Source organism: Myotis davidii, unplaced genomic scaffold, assembly GCF_000327345.1.
Source record: "Myotis davidii unplaced genomic scaffold, ASM32734v1 scaffold371, whole genome shotgun sequence".
In the NCBI taxonomy this organism is placed as follows: Eukaryota; Metazoa; Chordata; class Mammalia; order Chiroptera; family Vespertilionidae; genus Myotis; species Myotis davidii.
Window position 1 is genome coordinate 14,243 of NW_006283135.1, and position 19,579 is coordinate 33,821.

A 19,579-nucleotide genomic window follows, 5' to 3' on the forward strand; every position below is an offset into this window, starting at 1 on the left:
TCTCCCGAGAGGTCCCAGACGGCAAGAGGGCACAGGCTGGTCTGAGGGACCCCCCTTTCCCCCGAGTGCACAAATTTTTGTGCACCGGGCCTCTAGTCTTTATATATAAAAGCCTAAGCGGCCTAACAATTGAATGACCGGTTGACTGGTGGCTATGATGCGTATTGACCACCAGGGGGCAGATCCTTAATGCAGGAGCTGCTCCTTGGTGGTCAGTGCGTTCTTGGAGACCTCAGTGGAGTGGCACTGAGCCTACTGAGTAGTGGTGGTGGCAGGCACAGTGGGGCAGGGATGATCAGGAGTTGCAGGCAGGAGCAGCAGGAGGCATTGGACTACCAGTTTAGGTCAGATCCCCACAGGCTATACTGAGGGACCCCACTGGTGCACAAATTTGTGCACCTGGCCTCTAGTTATTAATAATAGGAAAAGATTGAAGGGAGGACAGACTTTTTAGGCATGTCATCTAGGCAGCTTCATCAGGAAGCTGTAATTTCACACTCCTCAGGACACCACTGGTCATTCCCTGCAGGTCACTGATGGAAGGCGTCCAACAAAGGGGGATAGACACATGCACAGTGAAGTTGGTATTTTCTGTCAATCAAACCTAGGGACAAAGATCTTTGGCCAGAGTGGGTGGAGCTAATGCAAGCCCATGAAAATTTTGGGATACATAATCTCCCAAACAACAAAAAAAAGCACTATTGGCTCTTGGCTCTCTCTTGGCTTATGGGGCTCTTGGCTTTTGACTTGTGGGACCCTCTTATTCCTACTTTGTTGCATTCGCCTGTGTTTCCTTCATAGTCATGTGGCCCTGTGGACCCCATATGCAATGGACTGATGGATTGCAACTGGGAACACAAACTAAGCTAGCTTAATGCTGGATTGGATTGCTCCAACATGGAATGGAAGCTCTGGACACTGGCTCTGATTTTCGACCTGCTAAAGACAAAATGGGACTTCTTCCTTGAGGGGCCTGAGGGAAATAGGACCTTGGAAACTCAAGATTTTGATTCCATAGAAGTAACGCTTTCTACAGTATCTCATCCTCTAATGCAAGTCTCAGGAAATTCATTTTCTTGGGATACTGCAAGAAGCCCACTCCCCTGAGCAACAGGTAGGGATGAGGAGGACCTCTTCCCACCAATAACAAAAAAAAAATTATTTTTCAAGGTGGAAATAAAATTTATTAAATAAATAAATTTCCTTTGAATACCATGCATATATCTTAAGCAGATGCCATAGTCCAACCAGACTGCTATAACAAAATGCTTTAGACCAGGTGGCTTAGAAACAACAGAAATTAGTTTCTCTTAATTTCTGGGAAGTTCAAGATCAAGGATCCAATAAATTGAGTGTCTGCTCAGGGCCGACTTTCTGGTTTATGGACAACTGTCGTTTTGCTGTGTCCTCACATGATGGAATGGCTGAGGGAGCTCTCTGGAGCTTCTTTGATAAGGGCATGTTACTATTCATGAAGGTTTCACTATCATGACCTATTCATACCCTGAAATCCCACCTCCAAATACCATTACATTGGAATCTGGTTTCAACAGTTGAATTTTGAGGACAGGGGGAAACAAACATTCAGTCTGTAGCAATAGATAATTTTAAAACCTGAGTACACCTTAGAAAGAATAATTCAAGATTAGTAATAGTGGAATAAATTTGAAATAAAATAAAGTAATGATATATGAAATATATACTTATAAAAACATGCACATAGATAATATCTACAAAAACATAAACTGCACACCAAATTCCAGATAGTTGTGTCTGGATAAATAAATAAGGAAAAATATTTATTAAGTATTTGGCTGAATTGGCAAATAATTGAATACTTTAAACAAAGAGTTACACAACAAATTATAACCAGTGCATAATTTAGCTTATTGTTATTTTTATATTACAGATTGGAGAGAATTTGTTCAAGAAAATTTACTGAATCTTATTAAATACAGTGGGAATCTGCAGTATTTTAGCCAAGGGATGCTCTCAGATTCCACATTAAATTATCAGGGAGATAGGCTTTCTGAAAAATTAGAAAACTTGAAGCAGAAATACTGGCTTACAAAAATTCAGGCATTGACTGCACTTTTCACATGAAGGTAAAGGTATAACTTTGCTTTTAATTTGACTCAAGAGCCAGGAGATCGTGGTGTTTATAAATGTCTTCTTAAACTAAAGTAAAATCTCTTTTCTCAGTTCAGAAGCTATATTTTATTCTTCTAGAAATACCAAGTATTTTTCTTAGATTCCACTTCTATGGTAATGTTATGTAGCTCTTCCTCACATGCTATAACAAATCAATTATAGTTCGTTAAAACTTATCAGCTAGTTTTACTATTTTAATTACTATGTTAGGTCTGTTTCTATTGTCTGTTTTTTCTCTTATTTTACGTTCAGATGATTTTGTCCTTTCTCAGATATTAAAATTTTGATTTAAGGACATTGCAATAGCTTTATAATTATTCAACTTGTCTAGGCTGAAATACACTTTCCAGAATTCCCTTTCTTTTATGTTTTCAGGTTAAATGGGTTACAAGGGAAATGTGCAGTTAGAGCTGCAATTGCTCTACTTTCCCATAAATTCTCCTAAATCTTCTCTGACTCCTAAGCCAAATGTATATGTTAACAGTGTGATGAAGGGCCCTAGATTCTGCAATATAGTCTCTTCAACAAGGTCAGAAGCAATAATCCTGAAGTAGTCAGAAGCAATAAGAATAGATATTGGTTTCACTCTATCTTTGTGAGAGTATCTCATTCATGTGGGTTCCTCTCTATATGTATCAGATCACTGTTCTTAATTCAGATTTTTTTTCTGATTGTTTCCATGGTTATTGCAAGCTTTTGGTTAGATTCCAGAGTTCTGATAAAAGTTGATTTCAGACATATTTTTCCCCAGTTTACTTATTGTTTTATAGAGGAAATGCATCGGTCAGCTTTGGGTGTCATAACGAGATGACTTAAATAACCAACATTTATTTTCTGAAAGTTCTGGAAGCCAAAAGTCCAAGAATTTGTAGTAAGGCCACTTTTCCCAGCTTGTAGGTAACCATATCTCACTGTGTGCTTTTATGACCTCTTCTTTGTGCAAACACACACACACACACACACACACACACAGAGAGAGAGAGAGAGAGAGAGAGAGAGAGAGAAGAGCAAGTTCCCTTGTCACCTTTTATATTAAGATTAATTCTATCAAAATATGCTGAATCAGCACCTCAAACTCCACACCTTATTTAACTCTGTCATTCAATGAACTACCTATTAGGGTGTTCCTAGTTCTGATCCAAGCATACAGATCTCACAGTGAACCTTTTCAAATTACCAAGAACTTAGAAGAGAAGCAAGACTGCTTAAAAACAAGCCAATGTTACAAACACTCTATGTCTTAGCTTTACTCAGTGTCCCCCTTGTGTACTTTCTTTTTTTTCTAAGCCTCAAAAGTTAACTATCTTATATGGGCAATTTAAACTCCACACTCTCAAAAAATATTTCTTTGAGGTATTAGGTGCACATCACCCTTTTCCTTCTCTGGTATTTTGGATTAAGGTACAACGGTTCACTCTCTTAAAGTCTTATGCAGACACTTACAATTGCTTTGGATTATTTTGCACTGAGATAGACAATTGTTATCATGTCCAAATGCATTGCTTTCCCCTATACTTTACACTGGGCTATATATGTAGTCATCACAGAAATACAAATTACCCCAATAAGATAGCAGTACATGCCAACCAGAATGACTAAAATTTAAAACACTGACACCTATTATTATTATTTACTAGCAATTAAGTTTTCTGTATAATTACTAGTAATAATGTAGTTATACAGCTATTATTTTCTAGGTATTTATTTCCCCATCCTTCTACATTGAAACTGCTTTTATCATTGTTTTAAGCATATTTATTAGTCAGAGTTCTCCAGAAAAATATACCAAACAGAAAATTTATTACAGAAATTGGTGCAGGCGATTTTGAAGAACAAAACAACCCCATGGTCTACCATTTTATAGATAGAATACCAGGATAGCTGGTGGTATAATTCAGCAAAGTCTGAAGGCCTGAGGACAAGTGAAGCCAATGGCATAACCCCCAGGTCAAGGTTAATGGCCTGAGAACCAGGAGCTCTGATATCCAAGGGAAGGAGAATATGGACATCCTAACCCAAAAAGGGAAAACAAATTTGCTCTTTCTCTACTTTTTTGTTCTATTTGAGCCCTCATTGGATTAGATATTACCTGTCCATATTGGTAAGAGCAATCCGTTTTACTCAGCCTAGTGATTCAAATGCTAATCTCTTCCAATAACATCCTCACAGATACAAGTTGATGCATAAAATGTTATTTATTTACAGTTCTTTTTAAAAAATTGAATTTATTGGAGTTATGTTCTCCTATATAATAAAAGACTAATATGCAAATTGTCCCCTCTACCAGGAATTCAACTGGGAGTTCAAGCTAGGATGGGGCTAGCTGGCCAATTGCCCATGGCCCCTCCCCACGGTCCTGCCCGATGGGCCCTGATTGGGCTGGGCTGGCCGGACCCCAGCTGTGCACAAATTTGTGCACCAGGCCTTTACTTGGTTAATAAAATTATATAGATTTTAGGTGTACATTTTTATAATACATTATCTATATATTGCACTGTGTGTTCACCACCATAAGTCAGGTCTCCTTCCATCACCATTTACTCCCCTTATACCCTTTTTTTTCTTCCCCCGCCCCCCTTTTCCTCTGGTAATCACCATAATTATATAGGTTTCAGGTGTACAGGTCTATAATACACCATCTATATATTGTATTATGTGTTCACCACCCCAAGTCGAGTCTCCTTCCATCACCATTTACCCCCCATATCCTTTTCTTTCTTTTCCCACCCCCCTTTCCCTGTGGTAATCACTGTGCTGTTGTCTGTGTATGCGTTGGTTTCTTTTGTTGTTGTTTAATCCCTTCACCTCTTCACTCAGCTCTGCAACACCCCTACCCTTTGACAGCTGTTCTCTCTCTATGAGTAAGTTGACACATAAAATTAAGTAATCATCACAGCCTATGTCATGAATCACAAATCTTTTATTTTGTAATTTTATCAAATTTTAGTCTCAGTTTAAAAATCAGAGATTTAAGTCCATTTATATAGCTGATTATGGTACATTGGAATTATTGCAGGATTTTATGTACATTTATTTGTTTCTTAGCTTATCAGTTTTTCTACATATAGGCATTCTGTTGCTTGAGATGTTAATTATGGTGTGATTACATTTGGCCTAGGTAATTTCTCATGTAAATTTGCAAGGAAAATACATATGTAATAAATATACTGAAAGACTACAAAATATCTATGAATTTTTTTATTTTGCTCTCATTCATTGTAATTATTTGGCTCTGTACAAAAGTATGGGTCCTTGGTCCAAAATGCCTTCTCCTCAAAGTTTACATTGCTGGTTCTACTGTCCTCAAGTATCCTGTGTTTCAGATGAGTAGTCAGATGTTCATTCTTGTGAAATATCTGTTAGGGAAGCAGTGACTCTTGTTATTGAAGGTACATGGATTCAAGTCTAGTTAAACTTAAGATATGGGGAGGAGTGCACATCAGAGGCCATGATGGTACTCACTGACATTCACAGGACAATGAAAATCAAGATCAAAATTTACATTTTATAGACAGAATAAAATTGGAGAAAGAAACGAATGTCTTTGATTGTAATGCTTTTTAGGGTTAAATTCTATAGCAGAAACCAATATCAACAATCATTTTAATGTAAATTACATGTATCATTCAAGAACTTTGAGTGGATGAAGAGATATATACAGAGAAGCAAAGATTTTGGCTTAAATATCACACAAGTCACAAAATTTGAGCACTGCCTACTATAAACCTGAAGTCTATCATTTAGCTAAGGGAGTGGAGTCTCTCCTAAGACAAATGTAGTTCAAATCCACATTGGGATAGTTAGAATACATTTGTTAAGGGAGTTAAATGGTTTGGAAGTGAAATGTTAACTCAAATATCACAGCTATGACTCATTCCTTTGACATTGCAATTCTAGAAAAGTAAGCCTGACAGCTTTGCAATTGCTTGACTTAGATCAGTGGTTCTCAACCTTCCTAATGCCGCGACCCTTTTATACAGTTGCTCATGTTGTGGTGACCCCCAACCATAAAATTATTTTCCTTGCTACTTCATAACTGTAATTTTGCTACTGTTATGAATCGTAATGTAAATATCTGATATGCAGGATGTATTTTCATTGTTACAAATTGAACATAATTAAAGCATAGTGATTAATCATGAAAACAATATGTAATTATATATGTGTTTTCCGATGGTCTTAGGCGACCCCTGTGAAAGGATCATTCGACCCCCAAAGGGGTCGTGACCCACAGGTTGAGAACCACTGACTTAGATAGAAACAAGCCAGGACAAGACACATACTTTGGCCCCTTTCATAAAAGAAACCCCCCAATTCAAGGGCTTAGAGCAGTAGTGGGTATTTGGACACCACCAAATTATGACCAATTGGAATTTATCTAATTCTTTCTTAGACAGAAGGGAAAGCTCTGAGCATTGGCAAGAAGGAGATGAAATGAGCCTGTTAGAATGAGTACAGCCCTTCTCTGGCTTTTATGCTGTTACTTCTGCTCTTTTCTGTTGGCAGGGACTCCTACATGGAAATTGCTCATTGGATGGTATGCTACCTCTCCCTGTTCTCATGCCTTCATTATCATGTCTGGCAGGAAGCAGACCCTAAATATAAATCTCTCTTGGGGCAAACACACATTTGTCCGACCTTTCATGCCCTTGTCCTAATTTCCTTTCTGATATCTTGCCCTATTTGTGTGAGCCAGCCTTCACAGTGGAATAGTCAAGTTAAAGGGAAAGTCTTCGCTGAACTTACAGATCTAAGTTATTTGGTGCCATTTTAGTTTATGGTCTGAGGCTTAACTTAAATTTAAATAGCAGTAGGGCCAATATACACTTATTGAAGTTAACTCTTTTATAGAGAAAGTTTTTAATACTAAGGAGTGGCAATTTCCTTAGCCATGTTTATGTTCATCATTTCCCTTGGGATATTATTGGTGTAATACGTGGATAGTAAATAATAAGATACAGGCATTCAGATCCTGTAACTACCCAAATGTCTTCACCTTTTTCTATTCCCAATACTAGAATGGGGGTAAATGCTTACAAAAAATACTAAAATTTAGGGATCTAAGACCCACGTCATAGAAAAAACCTCTAAAACTAAATACCAAACTTAAGCAAAATGAGAAAAGTTGCAATCAGTGGGATTTTTTTCAAAGTTTTATTCACAGGTCTGGAAGGGCAGCTTAGATACAGACTCTATTCTTTCTCACTATATGACCCCCAGGTCCCTAAATGGACTACATTGATTTAAAGAATGTCCCAAAATTCACACAAGATTTAAATTTTACACCATTAGCTATCACAACATGATAATCCAGTTTTTTGTGCCTAAATTGCAAGATATGGATGTGGATGACATGTGGTTTCAACAAAATGGTGCCACATGCCATACAGCTCGAGAAACAATTCAATTACTGCATGAGTCATTTCCTGGTCATGTAATTTCCCATTTTGGTGATCAGAATTGGCCGCCCAGATTGTGCAATTTAACGCCGTTGGACTTTTTTCTTTGGGTTTTTTTGAAGTCTAAGGTTTATGCTAACAAGCCCACGACCACCTACACCTTGAAGGAGGAAATTGAGCACTGCATAAATGAAATTCAGCCACATTTATGCAAAACAGTCAGGGGAAATTTCAACAGAAGAGTGCGTACTTGCCAGCAAAGCCGTGGAGGCCATTTACCCCATATGCTATTCCATACATAACCTTATACTGTATACTTTATGAATCAATAAAACATTTGCAATTTTTAATTATAAACCTGTGTCTTCTATCAAAATTACTTCTTGCATGAATTTTGGGACACCCTTTATTAGTCTGAGACAAGAAAAATGATTAAATAATTAATTAGGATTTGGAGCCACAGCACTCAAAAAAGTATAAAATATGTTTTCATTGGTTGCTCTGGCTCTTAGCCTATTACATCTGTCTTTTTTTTTTATTTATATTGACTCTTACATGGGAATTGCTTATGATATGGATGGTATGATACCCTTCCCTATACATGTGCCTTCATTACCATATCATAAGTTTTAGTTGAAGGAAGAGTTCCACCAAAATGTCAAAGGGAACCTTCCTTGTGAATCTGCAGCAAACTTTCTACAATTAATTGGTCACCAGCTAGGCATGGTTGGGCTGAGGTCTTTCTCTGGTACTACCCAGTCTGTGATGTAAATGGTAAAGCCTCCATTCCCACACGAATGTGTTCTATCAGCGAAGGAGGACTTGGTAATGTAATGGGATGAGCATTTAACAAGGCATGAGGTAATTGCTAATGTTCCCATTCTGCTTGCTGATGTAGAAGAAAAATGTGGATAAGCTTATTTGACCTTATAACAGAATTTTCAGAGTGCAGGTTAACCACACAAGGGATTCAGGTGGAGGTATCCTATCTAATAAAAGTTAAATATGCAAATTGACCATCATGCCAACACACAAGATGGCCGTCCCCATGTGGACACAAGATGGCCGCCACAAGATGGCCAAGAGGGGAGGGCAGTTGGGGGGGTGAGGCCTGCAGGGGAGGGTAGTTAGGGGCAATTGGGCTGGCAGGGAGGGCAGTTTGGGGTAATCAGGCTGGCAGGGAAGTGGTTAGGGGGTGATCAGACTGGCAGGCAGAAGAGGTGAGGGGCAATCAGGCAGACAGGCAGGAGAGCAGTTGGGAGCCAGCAGTCCTGGATTGTGAGAGGGATGTCCAACTGCCATTTAGGCCCAATCCCAGTGGGCAGTCAGACATCCCTCTAGGGGTCCCAGATTGGAGAGGGTGCAGGTTGGGCTGAGGGACACACCCTCCACCCCATGCACGAATTTCATGCACCAGGCCTCTAGTAGGTGATAATATCATCAGAGCTCCCACCCTCGCCATCTCGCTTACCTTTCAGGGTATAAAGGAGACCAAAAATGAGTAGGGTGAAAAATGCCATCAGTGAACCCAGGATCAAACACATATCACACATCCAAGTACTATAAAATGGGGCTAGGCCATCCAAAACAGAGTCTGGAAAAGAGAAAAATTTAAAATATATGTGTATATATTTTAAACAAAACCAAATAGAGACTGGAAAATATGCACAAATAAAGAAAACATATCCCACTTAACAAGGGGAAGGAGGAGCACTGACAAAGGAAAATCTGCCTTCTAGCCCTCATTTACTTGTGTGTGTGTTTCCTGGACCTGATTTGAGATAGCGACTCCAGGCATTATGATGGGATAAGACTTGGTAGTTTAGATGAGCCAGAGGGTGCATGGAATTTGGGCTGAGCCATGAGTGCACACCATGAGGTGTCTACTCATGTATCCATAGGTAACTGAGAACACACTCTCATTTGTTTTCATACCCTTGGTTAGGAGCTGCAGAGGCAAAATGTTCTAGAAGCATCACAGAGATAATAAATTGAACATCTGAGCATTTTGATAAAACAAAATTGTCTGTAATTGCAGCTCAGTGGTGGAAGACTAAATTTGAATATGCAATGTGTACTGGATATGACCATGATATTGAAAGAGCTCAAATTCAATCCACTGAAGTAACAAATGGACAAACGAAGGTAAAGGAGCCATGATACTAAATTCAAGACTGTAAAATTCTTTTATTGTGATGAGGCCATAGAAGGACTAGACAGAAGTTAGACATGGTAGTTTTCATTTCATTAATGTAAAACATGATCACTAAAATGTAAGCTCCAGAAGATCAGGGCCTTTTAATATTTTGTTCATTGTTGAATCCCCAGTATTTAGAAATGTGCCTGGCACATAGTAAGCCCTTATTAAATATATGCTAAATGAATTGGAACTATAAAGACAACATTCATCAGAAATCAGAAACAAGTTTAGATATTCCAATTAAAAGATAAAATCTTATAAAATACCCATATATATTTCAAAAATTGAAAGAGACAATCCAGAAAATATCTGCAGGCCAGAAAAAAAATTTTTAAGTAACATGAGAAATAGCACATATGAAAAAGTCTGGCTTGCAAGAAAGAATAAAGATAAAAAAAAATTGTAAATATATGGATAAATATAAATAAACTAGAGGCCTAGTGCACAAATTTGTGCACAGGTGGGGTCTGGCTGGACAGGCCTGCCCCAATGGGGGCCAATCAGGTGGGGGAGGGGTACTTAGTGATTGGCCAGGGGGCCTCACCCCCAACCAGGGTGGGGATGCCCATAGGGGCTGGGCTGGCTGGGGGGAGGGACTGTGGGAGGTTGGGGGCACCGATCAAGGCCCTGATCAAGCATGTTGGCCACCAGAGTGCACATCATAGTGACCGTTGTTCCAATCGTTCTGTTTGTTCTGTTGTTCCAGTCGCTTGGCTTTTATATAGAGAGATAATGCTATATAAAATAATCTTAATATATAAAGAGGTAATATGCAAATTAGGCCCAGAAGCCATAACAGGATGACCATTCACAGGGTGGGCATGGCTTCAGGGCCAGGGACGGCACTCCAGGTCTAAGCTCCATTTCATCCTGTCCAGGCAGACTCCCCCCCATTGTCCACAGCCAAATCCCAATGCAGACCTAGGGTTTACTACTTTACTGGAGCTGCTCCCCATACCCCACACCCTGCCCCAGGACCCTGCTGCCCACTGCAGAGCGCCCGGGCAGCATTCTGACAGGTGGGCAGCCCAGGAGAGCCGAGTGGAGCGGAGGCTGCAGGGAACCACGGAGGGGCAAGGCCACAGGAGCCAAGCTCCCTGGGGTCTGAGGAGAGCCCCTGAAGGAAAAGGAAGCTTCCACAGTGAAAAGGCTAGCCGGAGCCACAGCCAGGGGTTCCACAGGTACACAGACAGGCCCCTGCCTGAGGGGCGGCTCCCAGGTGCTGTGGCTTTGGTGAAGCAGCTGGCCAGGAGGCCGGCAGCCCAAGGGGCACAGAGCGGCGTCAAGGCGGGGTGCACTGGAGGGGGCTCGGGCCAGAGCAGGGGTCCGGCAGGAGGGGATCTGCCTCGCCCGAGGAGAGCGAGGATCTGCAGTGGCCCCAAGATGCGGGAAACAAGAGGCTAAGACTGTCTGCATGGAAGGATGCCCAGGTGGAGTGGCGCAGACCCGCAACCCTGAGTCAGGGATTGAGGGGCTGCACTACCTCACTGCAGGGGTGCCACATTGCTGGTTACCCCACTGTGGCAGTTCCGTGAATCGGCCGGTGCTAACTGGGCCTGGCCACGGCCTGTACACTTGAGAGACCGCCACTCCTGCTCCAGCCTTGGCCCAAAAGCAAGCCCATGCCTTCCCCCCCCACCCCCCAGTTCCCGCCATGCCCCACTGTGGCATGTGCCTGCATGGTGAGTGAGAAGCCTACCACCTGCTCCCCAGAAGGGAGGGCAGTAAAGAATGCGGGCAGGGAGCGCAGTAGAGGAAAGAATGTGGAGCATCCAGGGTGAAGAGGTGCTTGAGAACGAGGCTGGAAGCCTCATGTGGAGATTTATTCTATTTGCTCCATGGCTGTCCCTTAGGAAGGGTGGAGAACGCAGTTGTGAGGGCTCTATAGTCAACAGTGTTGTAATGATGGTATGATGCCAGGTGGGTACTGGAAATGTTGGGGAACACTTTGTAAAGTATATGATTGTCTAACCACTATTCTGTAACTAATATAAAACCTGAAACTAATACAAAATAATATTGAATGTAAAGAAATGATAATAGGAGTGAAATTTTTATAAATTTCAGTTTAAACAAAGGCTGTAAAGGAAGGAAAGGGGAGAATAAAAATAGTGTTTTTCATTTTACCACTTTATTGTCTTTTCAGTACATGAAAAAGACAGTTGTCTTTATATGGTGCTTTTATACTTTTCTAAGTCATTATCTCATTTGATGTTCAGGGCAACTTAGACAAGATAATTATTTCCTCCACTATTCAAAGAAAGGAAATCTTGGTGTCTGGACCCAATGTTTCAATCATCAAGCCCTTATTGTAAAGCAGGGTTACTGAAATTTTCTGTGAAGGGTCATATCTATACTAATAAAAACCTTGGGGGTGATCAGGCCAGCAGGGGAGTGGTTAGCAGCCAGTGGTCCCGGATTGTGAGAGGGATGTCCGAGTGCCGGCAGTCAGACATCCCCTGAAGGGTCCGAGATTGGAGAGGGTGCAGCCTGGGTTGAGGAACTTACCCCACCCCTGTGCATGAATTTCATGCACCGGGCCACTAGTAATTATAATAATCTTGTATGAGGCTTAAATAACATAGAATTACAATCTCTAATAACCATAGTTTATAACTCCATGGAGTTAAACAATAAGGTGTTCCAGATACTTTTTTTCTTACTCTAAATATTATTTATTGTGCATGTATCTTGTGAACTGATTTGAGTATTTCTGTTTCATAAAAATAAACTTTGCACATATACCAATGTAACAATCCCAGAATATCCTACATTCTAGAAATTAGCAATTACACAAAAGCAACTGTGAGAAGGTGATGATTTAGCTTGATTATATCCTGATCTTAATATTTTACAAGGGTATTTTTTTCACTAAGGAATAGAAATCTGGATTACAATGTTTGCTAACCAGTTTTTCTTTGTCTTTTTTTTCTTCACACCTTGCTGTATTATATCAACAGAGTGCTTTAAGATTTTGACCTTCAATTCAGTTATGCAACATTTTACCATCTCCCTTTGTTCTCTAAAAACAGTATCATAAAATACATTCCCTTGGAGGTGATATCTATATAGCATAACTTTTGCTCTTTGTATTGCTACTCTGAGGGAACAGGGAAGGAAATGTGTCATCACACATTTGTTACTTTCAATTGCAACTTCAAATGTGGTATTTTACAAGAATTATTTACCCTTTTCCCCATCAAAGTTTCAAATCTCCCTAGTAGTGAGCTTGACATATACCTGAATCTCATTCCACTTTCCACTTTTCACTGTTACATAAGTAGCTGGGATATTCTAATAAAACCTCCCAATATCTACAGCATATCAAAGAATGATAAACTAATAAAATGTCATAGTTACATCATTTGGGTGATAAATATATACGAAAGTTATTTAAAAATACATCATATCACACAAAATGGTTTGCTTGAAATATTTTTGAAGAAATTGTTTATCATGCTAAAAATAAATCAGTTTTAATGTTAAGACTCTTTATTTATAATTGACATTTACAATAATAAAATTTACTTCATCAGTTTAATCATTACAATTAAAAAATCAAATGTTTTGGTCTGGCCAGTATGACTCAGTGGCTGAGCATCTACCCATAAATCAGGAGGTCACAGTTCAACTCCCGGTCATGGGCAGAGATCAATGATTCTCTCTCATCATTGATGTCTCCTCCTCTCCCTCTTCCCTCCTCCCCCAAATTAACAAAAATCTATTTTTAAAAAATCAAATTTTTGAAAACAAATAAAAAATTGGAGAATTCTGTGCTTTGGGTAAAGCTCAAGATGTAGTTTCTTCATCTGTAAAATGGGACTACTATGCACTTCACATTTTGTGAAGGCTGAATAGTCAGTGTATGTAAAGCACACAGCAGCTGTGTGCATGCAGTTCTCTCTTCTCTCACTTGCTCAGCACACAAGGATTGTTTCATTTGGAAAGAGGTCATGAAGCTCTGTGACCTATGGAGTCATCAAATGCCCTTTTGGAGTTCACAATCTTTGAGAGAATAGACTTGTTGGAAGACAAAATAATCCAACTTATATTATTTATAAAAGGATGTTGAAATAAATGGAAGCAGAATGTAGCTTCTCAGAAGAGATGGCATGAAATCTGTATCTTTAAAGGTAAATAGAGATTTTCAGGTTGAGAATATTATTTGTTAAATATTCCAAATAATGGTTGGTAGATAAATATAGATTTTTAATAGATGATAGATAGATAGATAGATAGATAGATAGATAGATAGTTGTTGCAACACATATATTGTTATCAGAGAGTTGTTTGGGGTGTTCAGATTTCCCCATACTGTTGGAAAAAGAATGCCATCTTATACATTCTTACATATTACTACTTTCTAGTTAACTTTGATTGGGTTGTCTTCTCGGCCCATTTGTTTGTTAAGATTTGAGGGTTGGGTTTGTAACTGGAGATGCAAATATATGTAATGAGCTTTGTTTGGCGCCAGTTCAGTAATAGTTTTGAAAAATCCCTCCTAAATAATAAAGTGATCCTTTTGTTTACCTTGTCATTGTCTTATGTACATAATTCCCAGTAACTGCAAGTGAATGAAAGATATTGCTAATTTTCAGATACTATCATAATAAGGTACATGATATACTATAATTACAGTTCTAAATAGCATCTAAGTATATAGGCAAAATGATAGCTTTCAATAGTTTTGAAACTGAATAGGAAATAAAATAAGTAAAATTATGAGTTTAGATTTTTTTAATTCATTTTTCAAAGATCCATAATTCAAAAATGTTTTGAATCATGGGTTTAAAGCCAACCTATAGGTGACATCAGTAATTGTGTTTTGTAAATGAGTGTCTGGACTTCATAATTTTGAATGAAATGTCCATAAGATCTGAAGGAATGTGTCTTTTCCCTTGGTGCACAAGCAACTATCACCATGAGTAGTGGCAGACAGACACCATCAGTACAGCCTAAAACTCTGGGCCTCTAACAGTTCAGGGAACAGAATCTGAAGACTTTTAGATGTCACCTGAACTCAGAGTCCTCTTCCAGCTGTTGCTTTAAAGGTCACTCAGCTTTATGAAAATACCTCCTAGTGAAGAGGGTACCAGCCAAAGAAGAGATGGCCTAAAAAATATCACTTTTCTAGTTTCACTTACCTTTATCCCGCAGAAGCCAGTAAACAGGAAAGATGCTAGCATGCATCAGGAATGGTAAACACTCCAACACACATTTAAAAAAAATGTGCCATTTTTTTTGTATATCTGAAAAAGAGTCAAAGAGAGAATTAAGAAGGAGGAATTTAGGGATAGAGTGGAATAACAACAATGTATCCCTGGATACAGGAAAAATTTTTAAAGGTCTCAATGCTATGTCTACTTAGAGTTATTCAACCTCTGTCAGAGCTCAGGCATTTAGGCTAGGGACAGAGCAGGGTTAGGAAGAATGACCTCTTCTTACTTCTCCCCATTTTGTGCAGCATGTAATCAGACTGGAAATAAGATCTAGAAAGAGTAGGGCCCTGGTCACTATAATCTGTAAATACTTAAGGGCCTAAAGTTTATGGAACCAACAAAATACTAGTGTTGGGAACCTCTGTGTTAGTTCAGACAACAAAAGTGTCCTGGAAGCCAAGAATTTTATAAATGTAAAGGCCTTAAGTTATAATGCAAGGCTCTGCTCCACAGCATCCCTGCTATTCAGACAATCTTTACTTCAATATTATTTTCTAGGGAGCTTACTGAAATGTGAGAAATATCATTTCAAGGCTGGAAAACCTTCTTATTAAACTACTAGAGGTCCAGTGCATGAATTTGTGCACCAGTGGGGTCCTTCGGCCTGGCCTGTGGGATCAGGCCAAAACCAGCTCTCTGACATACCCTGAGGGGTCCTGGATTGTAAGAAGGCACAGGCCAGGCTGAAGAACCCCACCAGTGCACAAATGGGGCCAGGGAGGGATGCAGGAGGTTGGCCAGCCAGGGAGGGACCGCGGGAGGCCTCCAGGATGTGTCTGGCCCATCTTGCTCAGTCCCGATTGGCCCAGACCCCAGCAGCAAGCTAACCTACTGGTTGGAGCGTCTGCCCCCTGGTGATCAGGGCATGTCATAGTGAGTGGTTGAGCGGCCTTAGCATATCACTAGCATATTACACTTTGATTGGTTGAACAGATGACTGGACGACTGGAAACTTAGCATATTTGGCTTTTATTATATAGAATAATTTCCTATATCAAGCTATATAAAGAAAAGTTTCACTTGCTGATTCATAACATTCCTAGAGGAAAATGACAAGATTATTGAGTAATTCTAAGACATATATTGCAAAGAAAATAACTATAAATACTTGGCTTAGGACAGAGAAAATCCAGAAGGAAATGTGGTTTTTGTTTCTATTTTGTACAGAATCCCAAACAAGATGAACCTAAAGAGGCCCACACCAAGACACATTTCAATTAAAATGCAAAAGGTTAAAGACAAAGAGAGTATCTTAAAAGCAACAAAAGAAAAGTAATAAGTTACCTACAAGGGAGCTTCCATAAGACATTCAGATGATTTCTCAAAAGAAACTTTGCAGGCCAGGAAGAATTTGCAAGAAATATTCAAAGCAAGACTCAAAAAAGATGGCGGCTGGCAGGACAGAAATGAGGGAGAGGAAGTGCGTGAGTGAGGGGATAAAAGGAGAGTGTGTGGGTGCGTGTGGTGTGTGTGTGAGTGAGTGAGGGACAGTTAAATACAGCAGGAGCAGCAGGGGCTGGCAGACCAAGCCCTTTTGGACAGAGAGAGACTACCACCGAAGCAGGCACTCTCCAGACTGCGGGACTCAGGCACGGAACCCACACCATCTTGAAGGGGAGAATGGCCACTTCTAGGAACTCATCAGCACCACCACCCAGACAGGCCTTGGACACTGCCCACGACCCGGCAGGCACTCCAGCCAAAATCCTGCTGCCCCACCTGTAGACCCACGGACCCTAGGACCTCCACCTCCAAGGGTGCACCACTCCTGCAGCAGTAAGTGCAACTTCCCCCTTCCCCAGCTGGATACCACAGACACGTGTCTCCGGTGCCCAGGCCTCCTGGGCACACCACTCCATAGGCAGCTCTTGGGAGCCACTGTGAGCCCCTGCTGGGTGTGATTTTGTACAGATAAGGATGAGCTGCCCCGCAGTAGAAATTCTGAATTCCCTCTTCCTGAATAACTGCCCACAGACACCCCAGCTGTGCAACTTCAGCACCAGGGCCCCTCAGAGTGTATCAGAGCTCTGCGCTGGCAAACACACTGCCACAATCACACATTTCCAGGGAGCAGGCCCCCTGAGCCATCGACCCACAGGGCACTCTTGGGAGCAGCTGTTAGCCCCCACTGGGTGTGATCGTGGACAAACAGGAATGCACTCACCTGGCAGTTGAAATTCTGAATTCACTCATCCTGGATACCTGCCCGCAGACACCTCAATTGCACGGTTTCAGTGCCAGGGATCATCAGAGTGCTTCAGTGCGCCATGCTGGCAAACACACCGTGGGTGCCCCTGTGAGCCACCACCACAGGCGCAGCAGCAAAAACTGAGTTTTCCCACCCCACAGATGCAGAAATCTGGACACTACAGTCACATGCTTTTTCAGCACATAGGCCTCCCAAGCGTACCACTCCATAGGCAGCCCTTGGGCGCCGCTGTGAGCCCCCAATGGGCACAAACTTATACAAACAGGGTCACACTGCTGGGCTATAGAAACTCTGAATTCCCTCATCTGGGACACCTGCCTACAGACACTGCAATCGTGTGGCTTCAGTGCCAGGGACCTTCAGAGTGCGTCAGTACATCCTGCTGGCAAATGCACCGCAGGTGTCCCTGGGAGCCGCCACTGGGGGCATGCATATCCAACCACGGAGGCAGCAGCAAAAGCTGAGTCTGCTCACAACTACAGAACTCTGTATACCACAGTTATGCTTTTCCAGAGTGCAGGCCTTCTGAGCCTCACCACCCAAACAGATGGCTCCTGGGTACCACTGTGAGTCCCCACTGGGCACATGCGATTTCAATCAAGGGCACAAAACAGCAAAAATTGGGGCACCCCCCTCCATGGCTGCTGACTTCTAGACACAGCAGTAGTGCCTTTCCAGCTCGCAGGCCTACATTAAGAGAACCCAAATAGCTCAAGTAAGGAGCTACACTAGATTACCAAGCCCTGGTGCCCTTAGAGATCACACTAGTAGCACCATCCCCAAAAGAACCAAAGTAGCAAAGCAATTGGATCTACAATTAAAAAGTTACAGCAAAACATGGGAAGACAAAAAACCAATCCCCAAAGGAAAGAAAAAGACAAATCACCAGAAAGGGAGTTAAATGAACTGGAGGCTAGTAACAAGTGAGAGGAAGAATTCAGAGTAATGGTTATAAGGATGCTCAAATGGCTGGATGACAAATACACACAACTCAATGAGAATTATAAGGAGCTGACTGAGAATGTCACCAACATGAAAAGGAACCAAGAGGAAATGAAGAACAACATAGCTGCAATAAAGAACACCATCAACAGAAACACACCAGGCCAGAAAGGAATGGAATGACATATACAAAGTCATGCAAAGCAAGAGACTGAATCCAAGCATACTCTACCCAGCAAAGCTATCATTCAAAATTGAAGGTGGAATCAGGAGCTTCACAGACAAAACAGGGCTAAGAGAGTTTATTACCACCAAGACAGCAATGCAAGAAATGCTAAAGGGACTTCTGTAAAAAGAAGAAACAGAAAGACAAGAAGAAACACAAACATTAAGAATAAAAATGATGACAAACAAGTATTTATCAATAATAACATTAAATGTAAATGGATTAAATGCTCCAATCAAAAGACATAGGGTAGCTGAATGGATAAGAAAACATGATCCATATATTTGTTGTCTCCAAGAGACCCACCTCAAAACAAAGGATTCACACAGACTGAAGGTGAAGGAATAGAAAAAAGTTTTTCAGGCAAATGGAAATGAGAAAAAAGCTGGGGTTGCGATTCTTATATCTGACAAAATGGACCTCAAAGTAAAGGCCATAACATGAGATAAGGAAGGCCACTACATAATACTAAAGGGAGCAATTCAACAAGAAGATATAACTCTGGTCAATAAAAACAATAAAAAAATATCAAACACTTGGAGGCTAAATAGCATGCTATTAAACAATGATTCAATTACCAAAGAGATCAAAGAAGAAATAAAAAGCATCCTGGAAACAAATGACAATGAAAACACAACAATCCAAAATCTATGGGACACAATGAAAGCAGTCCTGAGAGGGAAGTTCATAACTCTACAGTCCTACCTCAAAAACAAACAAACAAACAAAACACAAGAAAACTGGTATCTAACCTTGCAACTTAAAGAATTAGAAAGCGAGCAACAAGAAAAGCCCACAGGATCCAGAAGGAAGGAAATAATAAAGATCAGAGCAGAAATAAACAAAATAGAGACCAAAAAAACAATACAAAAGATCAATGAAACCAAGAGCTGGTTTCTTTGAAAGGATAAATAAGATTGATGAACCTCTAGCCAGGCTCACTAAGAAACAAAGAGAGAGGACCCAAATAAAGAATGAAAGAGGTGAAGTAACAACTGACCCCACTGATATACAAAGGATTGTTCTCTACTCCAACAAACTGGGCAACCTCAACGAAATGGACACATTCCAAGAAAAATACAAGCTTCCAAAACTCAATCATGAAGAATCAAAAAACATGTATAGGCCATTAACTACTGATGAAATTGAAACAGTAATCAAAAAGCTTCCAGCAAACATAAGCCCTGGACCAGAAAGCTTCACAGGGGAGTTTTACTGAACATTCAAAGAAGC

At 40.6% G+C, this 19,579-nt stretch overlaps 1 protein-coding gene across 1 annotated transcript in view; it reads right to left on the reverse strand.

The window, feature by feature from the left end:
* Positions 1-5,340: 5,340 nt before the first annotated feature.
* Positions 5,341-19,579, reverse strand: part of LOC102769139 (putative selection and upkeep of intraepithelial T-cells protein 1 homolog) — a 49,412-nt gene continuing 35,173 nt past the window's right edge. The window contains exons 6-8 of the mRNA XM_015562240.1: positions 14,895-14,999; positions 9,022-9,144; positions 5,341-5,507 (exon numbers count right to left, since the gene is read on the reverse strand). Coding sequence (XP_015417726.1) covers positions 5,491-5,507; positions 9,022-9,144; positions 14,895-14,999 — 245 coding nt within the window. The 3' untranslated portion in view covers positions 5,341-5,490. The remainder of the gene's footprint in view (positions 5,508-9,021; positions 9,145-14,894; positions 15,000-19,579) is intronic.